Source organism: Lithobates pipiens, unplaced genomic scaffold, assembly GCF_037356315.1.
Source record: "Lithobates pipiens isolate NorthernLeopardFrog02 unplaced genomic scaffold, aLitPip1_a1.2 Scaffold_28, whole genome shotgun sequence".
Taxonomy (NCBI): Eukaryota; Metazoa; Chordata; class Amphibia; order Anura; family Ranidae; genus Lithobates; species Lithobates pipiens.
In genome coordinates this window covers 181317995-181340330 of record NW_027507789.1, presented here as the reverse complement: position 1 = coordinate 181340330, position 22336 = coordinate 181317995, and the positions used below count along the sequence as shown (strand labels likewise).

General features: G+C 43.9%; 1 protein-coding gene across 4 annotated transcripts in view; it reads left to right on the top strand.

Annotated features, from left to right (window-relative positions):
- SLC4A1 (solute carrier family 4 member 1 (Diego blood group)) overlaps positions 1-7651 on the top strand; it is an 80436-nt gene extending 72785 nt beyond the window's left edge. For all 4 annotated transcript variants that reach the window (XM_077460051.1, XM_077460050.1, XM_077460052.1 and 1 more), the window contains 3 exons: positions 1100-1269; positions 2061-2234; positions 4285-7651. In XM_077460051.1, the coding sequence (XP_077316177.1) occupies positions 1100-1269; positions 2061-2234; positions 4285-4365 (425 nt within the window). In that variant the 3' untranslated portion in view covers positions 4366-7651. The remainder of the gene's footprint in view (positions 1-1099; positions 1270-2060; positions 2235-4284) is intronic.
- Positions 7652-22336: the final 14685 nt, after the last annotated feature.

Genomic DNA, 22336 nt, shown 5'->3' with positions numbered 1-22336 from the left:
GGACATCGTCCCAGAACTGGAGAGCTGCGATGTAGCTGTCTATTGGCTATAGCATAGGCAGAAACCGGTTAATATGAAGCTATGGCCAGGCTATGGATTTTTTCACATTTTTAACAAGGAGTACAGTAACTGAACTTTAAAACAAGCCCTCATTGTCCTCTGTAGCTGCAGCCACTGTGAAGCACTGCATCCTCAAAGTCAACGGCAGGAGCACTGAAGTCCTTCCCTCAGCAGCTTAGCTGCCAGTGCTACCCCCCAGCAGTGATTCAGCAAAGCAGCTGCCCCTCCCAGGAGAAACTTAGTAGATCAGCTTCCCCTGGTCCCCTCTTCAAGCCTATGGGGGAGCAGGGGAAGTTGAACTGCTGAGAAAACTATGACTTCAGTGATCCTGGTGTGAACATTGAAGGTGAATGGCTCCACAGTGTCTGCAGCTACAGAGGTCAAAGTGGGCTTATTTTAAATTTTGTATACTGTGAAAGTGTATGTAAACTCAAAGAATGAATTAATTTTATTTGCTTCATTTTGATCTGCTCAAATTACCATTTGAATCATCTTGTTATACCTGTTTGATAAGTGCAAAAATGACATGCTAGTACTGCCAGAGATCCTTGTCAACTGAGTTCTTTGCTTGTGCTGCATTTTTATCAGATACATAGTAAATCAGGTTAAAAAGGGACACAAGTCCACCCAGAGACACAAGTTCTTCTAGATTCCAAGCACTCTTTCAGGACTGCTACTACTACTCATAGTAGAGGGCGCTCGGTAGTCCTGTCTTAGGGTGCTCCTCACAATATGGTGAGAAAGCGTTGTCACCCTAGAATAGGAAGCCACCACTAAAGACTGGTAAGCTGCAGTATATTACACTTCTGTTGATGAGTTTAGGTGCATGTTAAAATGTATATAATTGAAGCCACAGTATTGCTTAAAACCCAGAGAATCAACTTGCTTATCTTTAGTGGAAACAATAGATTTTAGATAAGTACCTTAGCTCAAATGAAACAAGATTCTATGGCGTCGTAAAGTAATCTGCATACATACTTGCCTAATATTAGTTTTTACAATTGAATATTTTCAACTGCAAACTTAAATTTCTTCGCAGGTCTCTCAATTCTAATGGAACCAGTTCTGTCCCTCATCCCATTGCCCGTTCTGTTTGGTATCTTTTTGTACATGGGTGTCACCTCTCTGAATGGAATACAGCTGTTTGATCGGATCTTGCTTACTCTAAAGCCTCCTAAATATCACCCCAAGGAGTCCTATGTCACTCGGGTAAGCGCTGGCAGAGATTGATGGGGAAAGGGGACATAGGGCAGTTTTAATGGGAAGAGGATTAGCGAAGGTTAATGAAAAAGGATGATAAACACAGCGAAAAAAGTTGAAGATTCAAAATGGTAATGAGAAAGAATAAAATGATAGGTAAAAACAGTAAAATTTAAAAAAATATATAGAAATAAGGGACAGTTGCAAAACATTTGAATATGCCTGCAAAATATATTCAGCAAAATTTAAAAAAGTTCAACCTTTCATCATGAGAAAGCCATCCTTTAGCTTCCATACAATGACATTACCTTCACAAGATGGGAGGCTACAGTAAAGGCAAGGCCAGGACAAGGGGTGGGCAGAAGAGGCAGCTGTCTCCTGGGTGCAAGTGTTTACAGGGGGGGCACCTTCCTCCTGTTGTAAAGATGACATGAGCAGTTACAGCAGTGATATCCTTTAAACTTGCACATCATGAATGGCACAGTTTGACATCTTTGTCTGGGCACTGGATGACCTTGTCCCACTGAGCAGCCTAATGTATAGCAGACATTTGTGATCACAGCCAACAGTTGTACGGGATTTAAAAATTGTGTCATCTCTGAGCCAGCTTCTCAGTCCAGGTTGTTTTCCTTGTATGATGCCTACTGTGATCTCTGAGATGTAAATGTTAAATTACACTTTATGTAGTGTATATTCACATATGGTGAAAAAATATTTCTGATGCTAGGTCTGGTTTAATGCTTGGCTGTGGGTTCTATTCCTGAAAGTGAATTTGGCATATTTTTCACTCTTTCCTCTAGGTAAAGACATGGCGCATGCACATCTTCACTCTGATCCAGATGTTCTGCCTGGTGGGGCTGTTTGCAGTGATGTTATCTCCTGCTTCTCTGGCTTTGCCCTTCCTCCTCATCCTCACTGTGCCACTCCGCAAATTCCTTCTTCCCACAATCTTTACCGCCCTGGAACTCAAGTGTGTAAGTATTACAGATATGTCCTAGAAGCCTTTTGGTTGTTTGGGAGCCAATGTTTTACACAAATAGTACTGGATACAAGAGAATGACTACAATCTTATCAAACTATTGCTACAAAGCCCAGCACAGCACAGTGCTCGGCTTAGATTCACTGTGTAATAAAATATTCTAAATCGGTGCTTCTCAACCTTAGTAAAACCAGGGCCTGGTAAATTTTTCTCAACTGTTCCATGCCCCAACAATGAATGAAAAGTGGGATAGTGATCATTAGGGAAGAATAGGCCTTCAAAATATTGTTGTCAGTGGGACAGTGGACCTAAGGATAAATAGACTTTCAGATCACTGGTGTCTGTGGTACAGTGGACCACAAGGATAAATAGTCCTTCATATCATGGGTGTCAGTGGGATAGTGAGCCCCTGCATGAATACTCCTTTAAATCATTGGTGTCAGTGGGATAGAAGGCCACGGGGCAGGGGCTGCAGCCCAGTGGATGAAAAACGCTGTTCTAGATAAGCAGCATTTCCTAACATATTCATATGGTATCAAAACAAAATATACCTCTACCACGGTTCTCTAGTAGACTGTTGACAAATGGACCATGGACCACTATAACCAGATAGGGGGTATGTACCACAAATGGTGTGTGTGTGATGGTGGGGAGGGGGCTGTAAATAAATAGATACACATAAACAGATGGGATCTTATAAAGAATTATTCAGCTGAGAATATTATTTACAGATGAATCAAGAGATCATCAGATAATCTTTTATATCTTATGAGACTTCTTTATCTGGAGCATAGAGGTTATATTCAGGTGTCTGCATATGTAGGGGGGGGGGGGGTTCTCTGTTTCGTACCCGCATCTACCCCATGAGGACATGGCACACTATCAACTTTGTAGAAGCTACAAATCCCTGTGCTTTTTTTTCTTTTTTTCTGGTGATTAGTACCTGGCTACTAAGCTACAATATCTCATGTGTGACTTGGGCCTAAGCCCTTGTACACACGATCGGAGATTCCGACAACCAAATCCGTCAGATTTTGCCTGTCGGATTTTGTCCGAAACTGTTGTATACACATGGTCGGACGAAGTTGTCGGAAAATCCAAACGTTCAGAACGTGATGACGTTATTTCGTTACGACGGGACTACGTTCAGGCTAGTAGCCAATAGCTTTGATGTAGGAATTTGATCTGAGCATGCGTGGCACTTTGTCCGATCGGAACTCTCTACACATGACCGGAGTATTTCCGACAAGTTGTAAAATTTGGTCCGAGGGATATTCCGACGGAAACAGTCCGATGCATACCACACACAGTTGGAATATCGGACAAAACGCTCCGATCGGACACATTCCGTTGGAATCTCCGATCGTGTGTACAAGGGCTAAGCCCTAATGAATTAGAGGAACCTGCTGCTTTGCACGGGTTCTGCTTTAGCGGCAATGAAACATAGGCAGTTTTTTCACTGGTGGCAAGTTATGATGAGCTGGGGTTTGCTCTGTACCTAAGTTCAGTTGAACCCGGAAGTAAGCTGTCATTGCTGGGCCAATCAGCTGTGACTGGGAAATAGCTGCAGGAACACAAAGGGGCAGTGTTTTTTTATGACAACATTGGTCTAATATAGCCACATGGCCATATGGTGTTAGATCAATGACAATGACCTAATATGGCCGACAATGTCTTGAGCATCCCAACTCCTTTATGTTTGTGCAGTTGCGGGTTGGGAATCCACTGATTTGCAGCTCATTGGCCTTGCCACCAAGGAAATTATGGAGTGGTCTCTCTGTTCTCACAGGATTGCTAGTGTGACATGGCTGAGGTCTCTGAAGCAAATAAAGAGTTATGCGTTTAGTTGAGGGTAGGACTTAGGTCACTGCATTCAATGATATGGTGCTGACTTGTAGTATCCACCAAACATGAGACAGAGGCAGATATTTATGTATCCTGAGATCCTCAGAGCTCAGAAGTCATGTAATGCAAAGAGACACAGGATCATGCATAATAGCATGATGTTCTTCTTGTTTAACAATTTTCATCTTGCTCTTTTTCAGTTGGACGCAGACGACGCCTCTGTCAATTTGGATGAAGACGATGGTCATGATGTTTACCACGAAGTTCAAATGCCTGTTTAAATTCTCTATAGCTATCTCAAAATCTATATGTAACACTGCCAATAGAGTTTAAAAAAAATGTATTTTGCTAAAAGTTAATATTCAAAGCCAGTGAACAACAAAGTATTATGAAGCTATGAATTTTGAATCAATGCAAACTAGTAAGTTTCTGAAGGTTTTTTAATATATATTTTTTATTATGTGCTATGTGCTCACAGTGCTATCTTTCCAACTTTATTCAGAAAAAAAGACAAAAAAAAGCATTTTTACATTATAAAACATATTTTTTTCTGTGTATTTTAACATAGAGAATCCTTTTAATTAAGGTAATAGCGCTCCATCTTGTCTTACATTTTAAGCTTATTTCTTCTTGTGCTCAGCCCTAGCTTTTTTTTATACTATCTGCTTTGCTTTAAGAAAAAAAAAATGAAAAAGAAAAAAACTGTAAATATTCCTTTAATATAATATATTTAGATAGAAATAAATAATATATTTTACAGTCCAAGTTTGAAATACATGTTTATATATTTGTATCTGATTTAATAAATTAAACATTTTAATCAGAAACGTCTCATAGGAAAAAGTGCCATTTTCTTCTTAAATTGCTCAATCAAGTCATAGTCTGATTGCACAATCTAGTACTTTTATGTTTAAATAGTCAAAAACTAAAATATCTAAAGTCCAATTGAACTATTTCCCAGGTACATTGGAACAAAAGATATGCAAAGTCATACACTTGGTTTTATTTAGAAAGCAGCTACATCCTAAGTAGAAAAGCCTGTCCCCCGACAGAATGCCGCACAGAAGAATCCTCAACCTCAGTGTGGGAGCAGTGGTCTCTCTGCAGAGGTCTGACATGCCCCCTATTGCAAAGCTTACACTCCATGCTGAAGGGACATGGCAGACCTCTGTAGAGAGACCACTGCTTCCACACAAAGATTAACTCATCTTCTCTGCAGCGTGCTGGCAGGAGATAGGCTTTTCTACTTAAGCTGTGGCTGCTTTCTAAAATAAACTAAACTGCAATACCTAGCACACCCTTTTGTTTTGATGTACCCGGAATGAATTCAGCATATTTAAACTGAAAGTTGAATTGAAATTTAAAGGGCAATTATCTCCAAATATCATGGCCACCCCTCCAGACCCTGGTGCACATGGTGACCATGATGGCCCATGCTAACAGTGTAGTGGTCTGTACATCTTATACTGCACTTCACAGATCCGGAGTGAGTATCCATCATAATGTGTGTGATGGAAGTGCTCATTGGTGACCTGAGGCTTCTTTTTCCGGTAAGGTGTCCCTTAAAAAAAAAAGTGCTTCTCATTGGTCAGCATGGTCACGTGCTCATGCTCACCAGTGGGCATCTGGCTTTATAAGAGTTATGAAGAGTATACCTTCTGGAGCTGAATATTGGAGTGCATGGACCACTACATCTGCAGCATAAGGCATCACGACCACTATGCGCGGGGGAGTCCGGGTGGGTGGACTTGGTGAACCTACCCTTTAAGTAAAAAGTGAAAGAAAATTACATTAAAACTTGGGATCATAAATTATGTGTCCATCTTTGCAATCTGCTTTGAGATACAGATTTTTCCAATTGTACTAATCACTGTTTCATACGTCCTCATTCACTTTTAATAAATTAGATCTTCACCCACGCCTTTAGACTTTATTAAAAAGTCTAAACTGAATAGATTGTGCAATCAGATTGCATTGCATTTGATAAGGTGAATCTGTGCTATAGACAAGTTCTTTTGACGTTTTAACATCATGAAATATTAAAAGTCTTCAAAGAATGTTATATTTAAATAAATACATTTTTTTGTAATATTTGATTTTACTTTATTTTTAAGAAAAATGTTTAAGGCAATGTGATGCTTTGCTAATCTGAATGTTTTAAAAAAACAATTATTGAGTATTTTATACAAAGAATAAAAGTCCTTTTAAAAATGTGTTTAATGTTCTCTGTATGGAACAAAATGTCAAACAACACAATTATTGTATTTTTTTTGTGAGGGGGGGGGGGGGGGTCAACATCTGATACCGACCACGCACAAATCAGTTTGAATTTTGACCATATTTGAAAGTATTTTTTTCTGGATTTGCCAAGTACAAAATTTACAATTAGACATTGGATCAAAAATATGGTTGTTTCCAAAAAATTCTACCCTGGTTAATTGTTTGGTTTGCATTCTGTGAAATTAAGATCTTGATTATTTTTATGCATTTATTAATTATTATACCGCCTACTCTAGAACCCCATTGAAATGTTAAAACAATCCCAACCTATGCAACCGCTTCTTTTTCAATTTGACCAAGAAAATCAGTTAAAGTGATAATAAAGGTTCAGCTTTAAATAACAAACATGTCATACTTACCTGCTCTGTGGAATGGTTTTGCACAGAGCAGCCCCGATCCTCCTCTTCTTGCGCCCCCCCCCCCCCCCCGCCAGTGCTCCTGGCTTCTCCAACCTGCTGAATGTCCCCAGAGCAAGCTGCTCTGGGGGCACTCGTGCATGCTCGCCGCAGAGACACATCTGTGTGTCCATAAGACAAAAAGAACGTGTCTCCATAAGATACACAGAGCGCGTCTCAGCCCCACCTCCAGCTCCCTCCTCACTGGCTGTGATTGACAGAAGCGGGTGCCAATGGGGCTCCCACTGTGGTGTCTCAGCCAATGAGGAGGGAGAGACCCGGTAGAGACACTGCTTTTGTGTACATTGCTGGATTTGGATTGTGCTCAGGTTAGTATTAGGGGGGCTGAGGGGGAGCTTCAGCCTTCACAACTGTGATAGACCCACCCGGGGCAGAGGCTTTTGGAGGAGACTGAATGCTAGCCTCTTGCCTATCGACTATGGGCCCTGGAATTTGAGGGAGCTAGGGAGCTACAAGCATTTAGGAAGATGTTCTATTATGTAATGCAAATGGACATTATTAAAAAGGCCATGAGGGTCTCTGCCAGTGTGGGACTAATAGCAGATGCTGATGTCATCAGCAAGCCACCTATCTGTGGCCCCCTGCCATAATGCATATATTGTAAGTTGGTCTGCTATTGTCTGAAGGAGTTCAGTGTTTATACTTCTGATAATGTGTATTGTGTCTTCTGAGCTAGAAGACGGCAAGTCTGACCTGAAAGGCAAGACCTCTGAGTCACCTAGGCTGGTTAAATTACCAGTTAATTAGCTCATGTAAATTTATGTTTCTGGTTACAGATTGTATTGTTAGGGTAATATGATCAGGGGGGAACCTCCTTCTCAAGTGTATAAAAGCCTGTATTTTTGTTCAAATAAAGAGTTCCAACTTTGCAGCCAAATTAGTCCTGCCTAGTTCTTGGTTGTAATATGTGGCTATAATATCTAATATCTATATTCAGACTGGAGGAAGTGGTATATGACGGAAGCACTTTAGCATGGTGTGGGAAGTGAATCCATTACAACAAGCACTTCAAAAATTATATTAAAATGGCTATACACAAGGACGATGGACATAATCATAGTCATCTGTAGTTTCCTTTGGGGAATGTATGAGACAGGGTGACAATGCAAGAGAACAATTGAAGGACAGGGACTCAGCGTTGTCACCCTATAACAGGAAGAAACACTCGTTATCATTTTAATGAAAGCTGCAGATTTTAAAATACCGAACATGACCTTAACACCACATTGCCCATCAACAAAAGTGGATGTTTGGATTTAGGGCCGGTTCACACTGCGGGCGATGCGAGGCGACACGACTCGCCTCGCCGCTATCTTACAAGTCGCCCCCGTTCTGTACAATGGAACCGTTCTGAGAGGAGCGACTCGAGTCGCTCCGACTCAGAAAAAAGGTTCCTGTACTACTTTCGGGCGACCTCGGGGCGACTTGCATTGACTTCTATACAGAAGTCATCTGCAAGTTGCCGCTGAGGTCGCGGCAGGTCGCGGCGAGGCAAGTCGGTGTCGCCTCGCATCGCCTGCAGTGTGAACCGGCCCTTGAGGTGATACAATTTATTGCCTAACTAAATAGATTGTAGTGTAGGCCAGCCCTCAAATTTTCCACTTGCCTGCTTGCATTTTGGCAAGTGGAAATAAGCTGAGGTGAGTGTGGAGCCTTATAGAAAGGGGAGTGGACCCCACCGGTAGACAGGTCTGAATGGGAGCCGATTCCCCTACCAGCGATCATCCCAGAAACTATGGGGAAGGGAGAGGAGAGCCGGCTGAATCACTGTCAGGAACCATGAATCAGACTGAGGCAGAAGTGCAGTAAAATTCAAACTATTTAATAAAATGGTAAAATAGTATAAACAGAGCAAACATAGTCAAAACATAGCCAGAGTTCGGTAACCAGGAAGGGTAGTCAGAACAAGCCAGAGAAACAGGGGTCCAGAGATCAACAAAGTTGGGTGCAGGATCAGGAACCAGAAGGGAAGTCAGCCAAGCAAAAGTCTTTCACAGTAAAACACAGTAGAGAGAGTCCGGATATGCTGACCGAGGCAAAGGCACAGATTTAATCCAAGGAATTTATATATCCAGCAGCTCTAGCTGACGAGCAGGAAATGAAGACCAGATGAGTCACTGTGGAAGGAAGAGTCTTTGGCAATTAACATCAGCTGAGCACAGAGCTCTGAGAAGGAAGAGCTGAGCCCAACCCTGACAATACCCCCTCCTCAACAACCCCTCCCCCTTGGAGGTCCACCAGGTTTGAGGGGAAAATGTCTATGACGCTTGCAGAACAGCCTTTTGTGCCAAGCCAGGGACTGAGCAGGCCAGTGGGGTGAAGCTTGAGAAGTATCTTGAGTGCCAAGCTAGGGACCCAGCAGAGAGGTAGGGGTGACACTTGAGGAATATACTACCATGAAGATTGGAGGAGCTCTAGGGATTCAGTGGTAGTGAATCATCTAGTCTAGTGAGAGACTGGGAGACTGAAGAACTACACAAAGTGATTGTACGTTTACGTGATTGTTATGCTTTGTGTTAGGAACTGTTAAAGACTGTTGCCATAGGATACAGCATTCCTACACATGCAGATGTGGCATCTTGCTGGATGCCTTTCCCTGCTTGGCTGTTCTCTTGTTGAAGTCTCGGAGTCTGCCAATTGATCTTGCAACTACCTAATGGTGTCCTGCCCCTAACTCTCTCTCCCAAAGTTATGTTAAGAGAAATAAAATCTTTTTTCTATTCAAGAAGTGTCTGGCGCCCAATCAATCTACCTTGCATTACACCCACTATGCCATACAATCCACCATATACAGATGGATGTCAGCTATCTCTAGCCCTGGAGGTACTCATTAGATCGAAGGAGGCCTAGGACCTTGCAACTTCTTAAGTGGAATACGATGAGTCATTTTGAAGAACTGGCCAACCATAACTGGGTAACTGTGTTGCCCTGAGAGTTGGGTAACTCCACAATGAAATCCATTGACAGGTGGGTCCAAGGCCTCTCTCCATTGGTTATGGGCTGTAGGAGGCCCACTGGAAGGTGTCATGGTGTCTTACTCTGAGCACACATGGAACAAGCAGCTATGAAAGTGGCTACATCGGCATATAGACTAGGCCACCAAAATTGTTGGGAAATGGCCCAAAAGTGTTGATTCTTCCCTGGGTGGCCAGCAACCTTGGGAGAATGGTAAGTCTGGAGCACGGCAGTACGGAGACTCTCAGCGACAAAGCAGCGGTCACAAGGTTTCTCAGGAGGGGTTAATTGATCTGAACGGCAAGAATTTTTTCACCCAAAGGAGAAGTGAGGCTGGTGCAGACTGTAGCCAGAATACGATCGGGAGTAATCCCAGGAACCGACACCATCAGCCCTTACATTCTTATAACCGGGTAAGAATGAGACTATGTAATTGAAACTTGACAAGAAAAGAGCCCATCGTGCCCTTCTGGAAAAGAGGGGTTTAGCCTCATACAAGAATGTGAGATTCTTATGGTCAGTCAGAATAAGAACCGGCACAGTAGTACCTTCGAGGAGATGCCTCCATTCTTTAAGGGCTAAAATTATCACTAACAACTCTCTGTCCCCAATCTCATAATAGCATTCCGCAGGAGATAATTTACTGGAAAAGTAGCCACAAGGATGCATGGCACTCTCAGAGGTAGGACAGCAGGGCACCAACTCCAGTCTCAGAAGCATCAACCTCAACGATGAAAGGTAGTGTAGGATCAGGATGAACACATGAGCAGAAGCAAAGGCAGCTTTGGGACTCTCAAAGGCATTCATTGTGGGTTACTGTCCTTTCTGGTCATATTAGTCAGGGGTTTGATCAGAGACCAGTGACGAGAAGTTACGAATAAACTTCCGATAATAATTGGCAAAGCCAAGAAAACGCTGCAATGGTCATAAACCCACGGGTCGGGGCCACTGTAGTACTGCCGAAAGTTTTTCTGGGTCCATCAAAAAAACAGCAGTGGAAATGACACAACCCAGGAATTTAACCTGTTCACAATGAAACTTGCACTTCTCCAATATGCAATACAGGTTATTAGTGCTCAACTTCTGAGGCACACGGCAGACATCTGTATGATGGCTCTCTAGGGACTTGAAAAATATAAGAATATCGTTGAGATAAACCATCACACATAGCTGCAACAAATCTTGGAGGACATCATTGATAAATTCCTGGAAAACTGCCGGAGTGTTGCAAAGACCAAACGCATAGTTCTTCATAAGGGCCTGTTATGGTATTAAATGCAGTTTTCCATTCGTCACTCTCCTTGATCCTCATGAGATTGTATGCCCTTCTGCAAATCAAGCTTCGTAAAAAAAACTTTGCTCCCTTGAGGCGGTCAAGGGGGGGTCTATACTGATGGAGAGGAGTCTGCACTGAGGGAGGTGGGTCTGTACTGAGGGGGGGTCTATACTGATGGAGGGGGGTCTGTACTGAGGAAGGGGGTCAGTACTTAGTGGGGGGGTCTATACTGAGGAAAGGGGTCTGTACTTAGTAGGGGGTCTATACTGAGGAAAGGGGGTCTGTCTTAGTGATGGGGGTCTGTACTGAGTGGTGTCTATACTGAGATATCGGGGTGTACTTAGTGGGGGGTCTATACTGAGGAAGGGTGAGTCTGTACTTAGTGAGGGGGGTCTGTACTGAGGGGGGAAGTCTATATTGAGGAAGGGGGGGTCTATACTGAGGGAGGGGGTCTGTTATGGTATTAAATGCAGTTTTCCATTCGTCACCCTCCTTGATCCTCATGAGATTGTATGCCCTTCTGCAAATCAAGCTTCGTAAAAAAAACTTTGCTCCCTTGAGGCGGTCAAGGGGGGGTCTATACTGAGGGGGGTGTCTATACTGATGGGGGGTCTGCACTGAGGGGGGTGTCTATACTGATGGAGAGGAGTCTGCACTGAGGGAGGTGGGTCTGTACTGAGGGGGGTCTGTACTGAGGGGGGGTCTATACTGATGGAGGGGGGTCTGTACTGAGGAAGGGGGTCAGTACTTAGTGGGGGGGTTTATACTTAGGAAAGGGGTCTGTACTTAGTGGGGGGTCTATACTGAGGAGAGGGGGTCTGTCTTAGTGATGGGGGTCTGTACTGAGTGGGGTCTATACTGAGATAGGGGGGTGTACTTAGTGGGGGGTCTATACTGAGGAAGGGTGAGTCTGTACTTAGTGAGGGGGGTCTGTACTGAGGGGGGAAGTCTATATTGAGGAAGGGGGGTCTATACTGATGGAGGGGGGTCTGTACTGAGGAAGGGGGTCAGTACTTAGTGGGGGGGTTTATACTTAGGAAAGGGGTCTGTACTTAGTGGGGGGTCTATACTGAGGAGAGGGGGTCTGTCTTAGTGATGGGGGTCTGTACTGAGTGGGGTCTATACTGAGATAGGGGGGTGTACTTAGTGGGGGGTCTATACTGAGGAAGGGTGAGTCTGTACTTAGTGAGGGGGGTCTGTACTGAGGGGGGAAGTCTATATTGAGGAAGGGGGGTCTATACTGAGGGAGGGGGTCTGTACTTAGTGAGGGGGATCTGTACTGAGGGAGTGGGATCTATACTGCGGGAGAGGTGTCAGTATTTAGTGGGGGGTCTATACTGAGAGAGGGGGTCTGTAGTAAGTGGAGGGGGTCTGTAGTGAGGGGGGACTATAGTTGGTGGTTGGGGGTGACACCAATTTTTTCTGCACTGGATGACAGCAACCCTAGTGATGCCACTGAATTGGATATGCGCTCTTAATCAAGAAGCGATTGAGACCCCTATAATCAATACAAGGTCTCAGTTCAGTACTGTTCTTTTTCAAAAAGAAGAAACCAGCACAAGCAGGAGACGAGGATCTGCAGATGAATCTTCGATGGCTTTGTCCTCCGAGACAGACAAAGGGTAGGCCCGACCACCAGGGGGTATGGCACCAGGTTGAAGGTCAAATGCCCAATCATACGACCGTTGCGGAGGAAAACTACCAGCTTGACCTTTGTCAAAGACATTGCAAAATGAAGGGTGCACAAGACCTTAGCCACTTTCAGAAAACACGTCTCCCTGCATCATGGCGACCAGGAAAGAAGCTCAGCACGGAGTCAATCAAAAGAGGGGTTGTGGAATTACCTGGAATTGGATTATCTCATGGTGAAGAGCCCCTACGGCCATGGTCAACAGAACAGTCTCATAAGTCACATAGACAGGCTGTAGAGATCTCCCATCAATAGTCTCAATGGCAAGTAGAGTGAAGCTGCAGCAGAATCGAATGCTTGGAAACAAAGGCACCATCTATGAACAGGCATGCAGCCCCAGATTCGATTAGAGCCAGTATCTCAATGGATGCCAAAGAAAGGGTAACGCGTACCAGGGGCTTATCCTTCTGGATAACTGGGGACAAAACAACACCACTTAAGGTCTGTCCCTACAGGACCTCAAAGTGCAGGCGTTTCCCGGATGAGTAGGACAAGACTTCAAAGAGTGACCTGCCTGGCCACAATAAAGGCACAATCTCTCCTCCTAAAGGCCCTCTCATCCATAGAGAGATGTGTGAAGCCCAACTGCATGGGTTCTACCTCACTGGCAGACTCGGTACCAGGAAGTATGGAAGGTGAGGCTGGCACAGGTGGGACTGCAAAGCTTGGAGCCACGTGTACAGGAGGCTTCCACAAAAGCCTCTTAAAAAGGGTCTCTACTGGAGTCTGGAGTCAATGAGGATGGCAAACGTGATCAACTTCTCCAGCTCAGTGGGTATATCTCATATATCTCATCTTTGATGTGGTCCGAGAGACCACCCCCATCTATCACCTCTGAGACAATGAGCAGTAATTTGCATAGTTTTTTTGTGTTTATTGTGGGATACAACTTGGTTGGGGTAAAGGAAGATATGAGATGCCCATAGCACTTATTGAATTGTCATCACATTTGTAGAACATTGATTAGCAGCTTTAGCCCTGAAAATTACTAGTTACTAACATCCACCAAATCACCCTGCTGTCAGACTCCCATCTATCACCTCTGAGAAAAAGCAGCCATGAGGGGGGCCTCATTACTCCAAGCAACCACTGCTGCTAGAGTAAGGAACTCAATGGCGTAATCGGCAACAGTTCTCGTACCCTGTTTGGCGGACATTAGGCCTTTGGCAGCAGATGTGGAGCGTGCAGGAACACCAAATACCCTCTTAAAGGAAGCCACAAACTCAGAGTAACTCTGGACACCGGGTGTTTTGCATCTCCCATAGAGGGTTTGCCCAGGCCAAGGCTCTCTCAGAAAGCAAACATATCATGAAGTCTACTTTGCTTCTGTCCGTGGGAAACGCCTGGGGCAGCATCTCAAAGTAAATCTCAACCTGGTTGAGAAACCCTCTACATTGAACTGGATCACCCCTGAATTCGCTGGGGAAGTGGAGTGGAACCAGGCATAGCTCTTATGGAGGTAATATTCAAGGTGGGTGCCAGCACTGAGACCAGAGCAGCAGCAGGGACTGCCTGAAACATAGGTTGTACCGGAGCAGCCACAGTGGGATGTTTCAGGTGAGCAGTGTGCTTCAGGAGCGTGTGTAACGCTATGGCAAACTGATCCATGCGGTGCTCCTGCTCATCCAATCTCGAAAAAATATTACCAACAAGTGGATTGATTGCCTTCAACTTCTGAATTAATGGCCTTTGCCTACTGTCAGGAACCATGAATCAGACTGAGACAGAAGTGCAGTAAAAATCACACTATTTAATAAAATGGTATAAACAGAGCAAACATTGTCAAAACATAGCCAGAGTTCAGGAACCAGGACGAGTAGTCAGAACCCAGAGAAACAGATCAGCGAAGTCGGGTGCAGCAAACAGGATCAGGAACCAGAAGGGAACTCAGCCAAGCAAAGGTCTTTCACAGGAAAACACAGCAGAGAGAGCCCAGATATGTTGACCAAGGCAAAGGCACAGAAGATCTGATCCAAGGAGTTTATATATGTAGCACCCTCTACTAGAAGTTAGGTGCTTGGGTTTAAGATATAAGTGTGGGCAAATTTAGACAGGCCTGTGCTTTAGGTTAGGCCTGTTTGTTTTGATTTGAGATTGGGAGTGTTTAGTGTAGAGGTGGGACCTGAGGTTTGAGTGGCATGTAGCTCATGTGAGGAGCTCCGACCAATTATCATTCGGTATTGGCAGGGGGCAGGCCTCCCATATAAGCTGGGGTCACATGCTGCCCAGGAGGTTTTGACGATGCAGGAAAAAGGAGAATGGAGTATTAGGTAGCTGCCGCAGGGCATCCCCATGTGGGGAGCACGCCGAGCGCGGAGGAGGGATAGAGGAGCTGCTAGGATGTATTCCTGGATAAAGATCTTCATCATGGAGTAGGTGTCAAGCTGCTGTGACCGGGGAACACAGGACTTGCACACAGGAGAGGATCAGTGAAGGAGAAGGAGAGCAGAATAGAACAGAGTTCTGTGCCCTTGGAACACAGAACTTGCCCTTTGGAGAAGGTCAGTGTGAAAGAAGCAAAAGGATAATTGTTGAGAATAGTGCAGAATGCGGTGGCCGGGGAACGCAACGTTTGCCTTTATGGACTGGCTGGGAACAGTAGTCCGCTTATTCCCATGTGCTAGACCGTCGGGAGAGGTACTGAGTATCTCTGGCCTGGAAAAGCACTCTGGCAATACCTTCCAAGAGACTTTATTACAGTAACAAAGTACAGCCAGCAAACTGGGGCTATTCAGAGTGATCCCTTTTTGTTCTACTGGAATTGATGATACAGGAGTCTAATGCTGCGTACACACAATCAGATTTTCCGACAACAAATGTTCGATGTGAGCTTGTCAGAAATTCCAATCGTAGGCTCCATCTGACATTTTTTGTCAGAATTTCTCCGACAACAAAATCCGTTGTCGTAAATTCCGAGCGTGTGTACACAATTCCGACGCACAAAATTCCGCGCATGCTCTGAATCAAGTACGAGACGGAAGTGCTTGGCCTGGTAAAACTAGCATTCTTAGTGGATATAGCACATTCATCATGCTGCACATTTTTTAATCTTTCAATGCAGCGCATTCTCTTCATCTTTATAATGCTAGAATAATGAAGTTTTTTGCAGCTGATATTCACACAGTTCTGACAAACTGATTTCTTGTGATCTCATGAATAAAAATTTTTGTTTTTTCGCCAGATCTCCAGAATAATGTTTTCAATTTTTGTTTATAGTAATCTCCTTTTTTTGGAAATCAAGATCTCCTGTTTTTTGTTTTTTTCTAGTGATCTCCATAATCTTTTTTTTCGTTTAGTGTGTCAAGTTACCACAACACCATTATTATGTTGTATTTTTTAACCTCAAAGAGATTGGTTGGTCTTGGTGTCTCTTGTTAATTTCACATTGTATTTTTGAAATGTACCTGCTGTGAGGGGTTAGCTCGGCAGCGGGTGTGTGTGACCCCCTGGATGGGTTCACAACACAAAATCAGGCACAGCAGACAGCGTTGTAGGTGCAAAAAACAAAAGATGCGGTTTATTTATGCTACATGCAGTGAAACATATAACAGCCAAACAAAAATAAAACATGAAAATAAATCCTGCTCAGCTTGACCTCTAATTACACACTTAGATTCCCTGTCTAACAACTGAGTGCAGCCTTGTGCTGCACCAGTCCCTGTCTCTGTTGTAGAGGTTTGCCACACAGGCGTTAACTCACCGCACAGAACAGGTGTCACACTCCCCAGTCTATACAACACAAAACTGGTTCCAGGATGGAGCATCTCCCTAAGCATGCTGGGGTTTTTTGTAGAGGTCTTAATGAGCCCACTTACTTCAGCTGGGCTCATTAACTCTTCCCCTCTAGTTGTACAAGTCTGCATAAAGCCTGAATCTAGGGCACACATATTTCCCATCCTGGATACAACCAGGTGACTTTACCTGCCTGCTGCCACACTGCCTACTCACACACAAACTGTCTTTTTTTAATTATAACACATAGCCAATGATTTAAAAAAAATATATATATACATTTATTAGGGGTTCTAACAAAATAAATAGGAAGGCAACGCTGGATGAACTGGTGAAATTAGTGAAGCCTTTGTACCCCAGGGCACACAGGCAAAATTGGGAGCCTGAGGAGTCCATTTAATAGGGAGCACAATCCGGTCCAGGACTCCGAAAGATCAGTAACAGCAGCAGATGACATATATGTCCCCAGGCTGTGGTCAACAGCCTGCGTCTTTTGCCAGACCAGACCGAACCCAGGCCATCACTCTCTTGTCTTCCTTCCACGCTTGCTTGGAGGCTGTGGCTCTGGTGTGTGTAGGAGGAGGAGGAGGATAGTCCAACTCATACAGGTGGGTTTTGCTTCTGATTTTGCCCCTCAACCCCTTATTTAGGGCCATATATATCAGTTCCTCACAAAAGAGGCGTTGGCTCACCTCCGTTTCCTGCATTTTGTTGGCAGCCATACAGGCATAGGCCTCCAGAAGACTGGTGGGGGTTCTGAGAACCTCCAGAAGACTGGTGGGGGTTCTGGGGGCCACAGAAGCCTGCCAAATTAACCCAAGTGCTGACTCCTCCACGCTCCTCCCCTTCCTGGACTTTTTTTGTTGAAGGTGGAGGGGAGGGACCTGGGATTCGGCAGGCTACTGGGCCTGGCCACCTCCTGGCTACCACTTACCCCCGCCACCTCCTGGCTGCCACTTACTCCCGCCACCTCCTGGCTGCCACTTTCCCCTGCCACCTCCTGGCTGCGACTTTCCATAGCCTCCTCCTGCCTGAGGATTTCCTGTGTATGAAAAAGGGACATAGTTTTAGTTTATTGTTCATCAATCACACACAATTTTGAGAAATATGTTGAACAATGCTATACCTGAATCAAGCTGGGCTCCTCCACATCTTCTGCCTGGGTGGAAGGTCCAGGTTAAATGTCCGAAGCCTCAGCTGGGGTGGAAGGAAAAATGGAAGGAAGGGATAAAAGTGATGGCCTGATTTCAGTCTGGTCTGACAGAAATTGCAGTCTATCATAGTACCACAGCCTGGGGACATAAATGTCATCTGCTGCTGCTCCTGATCTCTGGGAATCCTGGACCTTCTTGCGCTTCCTATTATATGTGCTCCTCATGCCACCAATTTTGCACTTCAGATAGTTGATGTCTGCTGTGGGGATCTGCGGCTTCACAAATTCCAGCAATTTATCCAGCGCTGCCTTCCTCTTTAGTTGATTTGTATAAAAGGAATGTTTTGTCTGCCAGAGACAGGGTAGCTCTCTATACAAATCAATGAATTGGGGGAGGAAATCATGATCGTTGAATCAATCCATTTTCTCTGCAAGACATAACACAAGACAAGCCCTAATGTAAGGCTAAACTTGCATAATCTTGTCCCAATATAGGCCCCAATCTCTAAGTAGTATAGGCCACTGATGCCCCAAGTTCAAATTGTACCTTCGTTAGACTGATCGGCGCTTCCGCTACTCCGTCCTCTGCTCACAGATCGTACATATGATGCACGCGTGTTACGCTTTATATACAGTGCACATGCTTGAAACTCCACCTGCCCCTGACCTTCTTTATAGTATATTCCCCGCTTGTCTTTCGGCGCAGTGGGAGAGCACATGGGGGATAGACAACAGGTGCATGCAGCAGAGAGCAGCAATGACCAAAGCCCAGAGCCACGAACGTCCCGATTCCGGAGGAGATTTAAGGCCTCTGATATGTCCTTGGGTGAGATGGTGGGGATGGTGGACATCTTCAAAAGGGCCGACTATGATAGGAAGCATGGACCTTACCCAAGCCCAAATTTCAAAAAGGCCAAGATCATGACTAAAGTTGTGAAAAGTCTGCAGAAGAATTTTGGGGTACAGTGAACAAAAGATCAACTGAGGAAACGATGGTCAGACCTCAAATTGAGGGAGCAGGATCAGTACAGAAGAATAGGTGTGTTTTTTTCTTTTAGGTGATGTTGATGTTGTGGAATAAGAATCTCATTTCACAAGTGCAAGTGCACATGTCCTCATCGGAGAGATCATGGTGTGCAATCGGGATTTACAGAAGATCAAGGAAGACATTAATGATGTTGAAAAAGACTCAAAAACATAATTGATGTTTTAGTCAGAATATTAAACACACCAAAATTTTATAATTTTTAGATTTTTATTATAACTTTTCTAAAAAATGTTGGAAGCTAAATTTTCAAGATGCACACAGTGTGTCAACATGTGCTATCTGGCATCCAGGGATATCAAGGTACGTGTTTTGTGGGTGCAACCCCTTCCTCGCAACTAAAGTAGCTGAGAGGAAGGGGTTGTACCCCGAAACATGTCTATGGATCCCCCATGATGGGAGCTAGAACATGTTGACCTTAGGCATGGGATCAGGAGGGAAATCCCCATTTTGACTCCCAATTTGTGCATCTTCAAAATTTGGCTTTCACAGGGGTGACATCACCCCATCTGATGAAGGCAATATCAACACAGTTTGGACATACTAATGTCTGATATTGCCTTCAATTTATCAAAGTTGAACTTCCTGAGTTATGTATTGTTTTATGTTTTGAAAAACATGTCTGTTTTTACCATAAAAAAAGGATATTTTTACTGTGCCAAAAAAAAAATCCAAAAAATATGTTGGTTTGTTCAAAAACCCCTTTCTGAACGCACATGTGAATGTGTACAGAGTAAAACAGAGTAAAAAAAAAATCTACTCAACAATGTGTGGCTTCTTCTTTCAATGCTCAATAGCAGTTTTTTTGCTTACATTGGTGTTTACAGTGACAATGGGGGTTATTTACTAAAGGAAAATCCACTTTGCACTACAAGTGCACTTTCATGTGCACTGTCATGTGCACTTTTAGTGCAAAGTGGATTTCCTTTAGTAAATAACACCCACAGTGCTTTATAATTTGCATCAATCAGGCCGTTATCGTCACTCCAAAAAATGAATTCAGGGTGCTGAAAAAGATTAATATTATTATCATTAATGCATTACATACATTAATAACAAAAAGAAGGTGTGTGTGTAGCAGAACCACAACATAAATAATAGTTAGCTGAGGAAGAGATTGTCACCTCATGTATCAAAGAAATTACGTTGGAACCATTGAAGAAAATGGCAAAAAAAAAAGCCAATTGGAGAACCTAGGAGACAGCTAAAAGAAACACAAACAGTAAATCAAAGCAAATATTTTTAATTTTTAAATAAAAATGTATTTTAAAAATACATTTATTTAAATACATATAATGTGATGTTAAAGGATAAAACTTACCCTAATATAGTCCTTCTGCAGGACCTGAATGATAGCAGAACAGGTCTCTGGAATAATGATTCACAGAGCCTGGGGGGGGGAGATGCCGGTTGAGAACTTGATGTCCTGCAGACTTCTCCTCATCAAGTACTGCAAGGTCTCAACGAGCCTCTGCTCTGAAGTGATGGCTTGCCGTATACAGGTGTCCGCTTAGTAATATAAGGGGACAGCAAAGCCAACAGACGGTGAAAAATGGGGTCCATCATCCAGAGATAATTCCTGAAATCATCTCCCGCAACAAAGGGATATGAGAGAACTGGTCACGCTGGAGCAACCAATTCTTCGTCCATGACCTCCTCCTCTTTCTGTTCATGGACTGAACTTGGGTCAAAGTAAGAACCCCAACACCAAGCCCCTTCACAGCACAAACTGTACGATGAGTACGTACCCGCAACATGGCTTCAAAACGGTCGGCTGATCAGAACGAACTAACAGAACGCACTGAAAATCAGAAACGAGTGGACAAGAACGCACTGAAAATCAAATAAGTAATATAAAAATACGCACTGAAAACCAGTTGCGAAATGACTACACGCACTGAAGAACAGATACAAACCCACAAGCACAAACTGAAGAGCAGTAATAATGAACTGAAAAGCACAAGGCTGAAAATCGCAAATCATCTCTCACCAAACTTCTAATAACACGAGATTAGCAGAAGGAGCCCAAAGGGTGGCGCACTGGCTAGTGAACTTCCTCTTTATAATGCTGTTGTACGGGTTGTACGTCTGTGCGTTCTTGATGATCGGAATTTCCGACAACATTTGTACAACCGTGTGTATGCAAGACAAACTTGAGCCAACATCCGTCTGAAAAAAATCCCAGGATTTTGATGTCGGAATGTCCGATCGTGTGTACGCAGCATTACAGTTTTGCAGTAAAGGATTTGTGCAAGTGGAGTTTGAGGTAGTGATACTCTGCAGGAGTCAGTGCAGAGGAGGAAGAGGAATAATAGTCTGCAGTGAAGACATGCAGGAGAACAGAGCAATAGTCTGCATTGGAGATATGCAGGGAAATAGACTGTGAATGTTATGCCCTGTACACACGATCTGAATTTTGGTCGGAAAAAGCTCTGATGGTTTTCCCGGCGGAATTTCGCTCAAGCTGTCTTGCATACATAATGTCACACCAAATTCCGACCGTCAAGAATGCGGTGACGTACAACACGTACGATGGCACTAGGAAAAGGAAGTTCAATAGCCAGTAGTCAATAGCTTCCATCTCGCAGTTGAATCTGAGCAATATGTGAGTCGGAATTGCATACACACGATCGGAATTTCTGATGGAAACTTTTTCCGTCAGAAAAATGGAGAACCTGCTCTCAATCTTTTGCTGGCGGAAATTCAGCCAGCAAAATTCCGATGGAGCATACACACAGTTGCATTTTCCGACGAAAAGCTCTCATCGGTCTTTTGCTGGCCGAAATTCCGACTGTTTGTACGCGGCATTAGAAGTGCATAATTTTCAGGGCTAAAGATGCTAATCAATGTTCTACAAATGTGATGACAATTCAATAAGTGTTATGGGTGTCTCATATCTTCCTTTACCCCAAGTTGTACCCCCCCAATAAACGCAAGAAAACTACGCAAATGACTGCTCATTGCCTCAGAGGTGATTGATGGACGTCTGGCAGCAGGGTGATTTGGTAGATGATAGTAACTAGTGGTAACCAACCGCTACATATAACCAGCAGCTCTTGCTGACGAGCAGGAAATGAAGACCAGGTGAGTCACTGTGGAAGTAAGAGTCTTTGGCAATTAACGGTCGGCTGAGCACAGAGCTTTGAAAAGGAAGGGCTGAGTCCAGCCCTGACAATCACACAGATAGGCGAACTCCTTATGTGACACAGCTTGGAACACTGGCCACTGTCAAAGTCCTGCCTTCTGGAATGGCTCCTATGATAGGCAGCACACTGGTCCAATGCCGGGAAATTGAAGTAGTGTGACATCTATCATGAGTCGGTCCAGAAGGCGGGACTTTGTTTGACAGCAGCCAGTGTTTCAGATCCAAGCTGTGTCATAGTAGGAGATCCTCTCTCTGTGAGATTCGGCCGGCTTTCCGTCTAATTCCTCCCTGTGATCCCCGTGCAGTGATAGACAATGTTGCAGTCCTGCTAAAAAATCACTGATTGCCGCCACTACTAGTAAAAACTATTTTAAAATCAAAAGTTCCTAAATCTATCCTATAGTTTGTAGACGCTATAACGTTTGCGCAAACCAATCAATATACGCTTTTTGGGATTTTTTTTTACCAAAAATATGTAGCAGAATACAAATTGGCCTAAACTGATGAAGAAATTAGATTTTTTTTTTTTTATGTATTCAATGTGTTTTATAGCAGAAAGT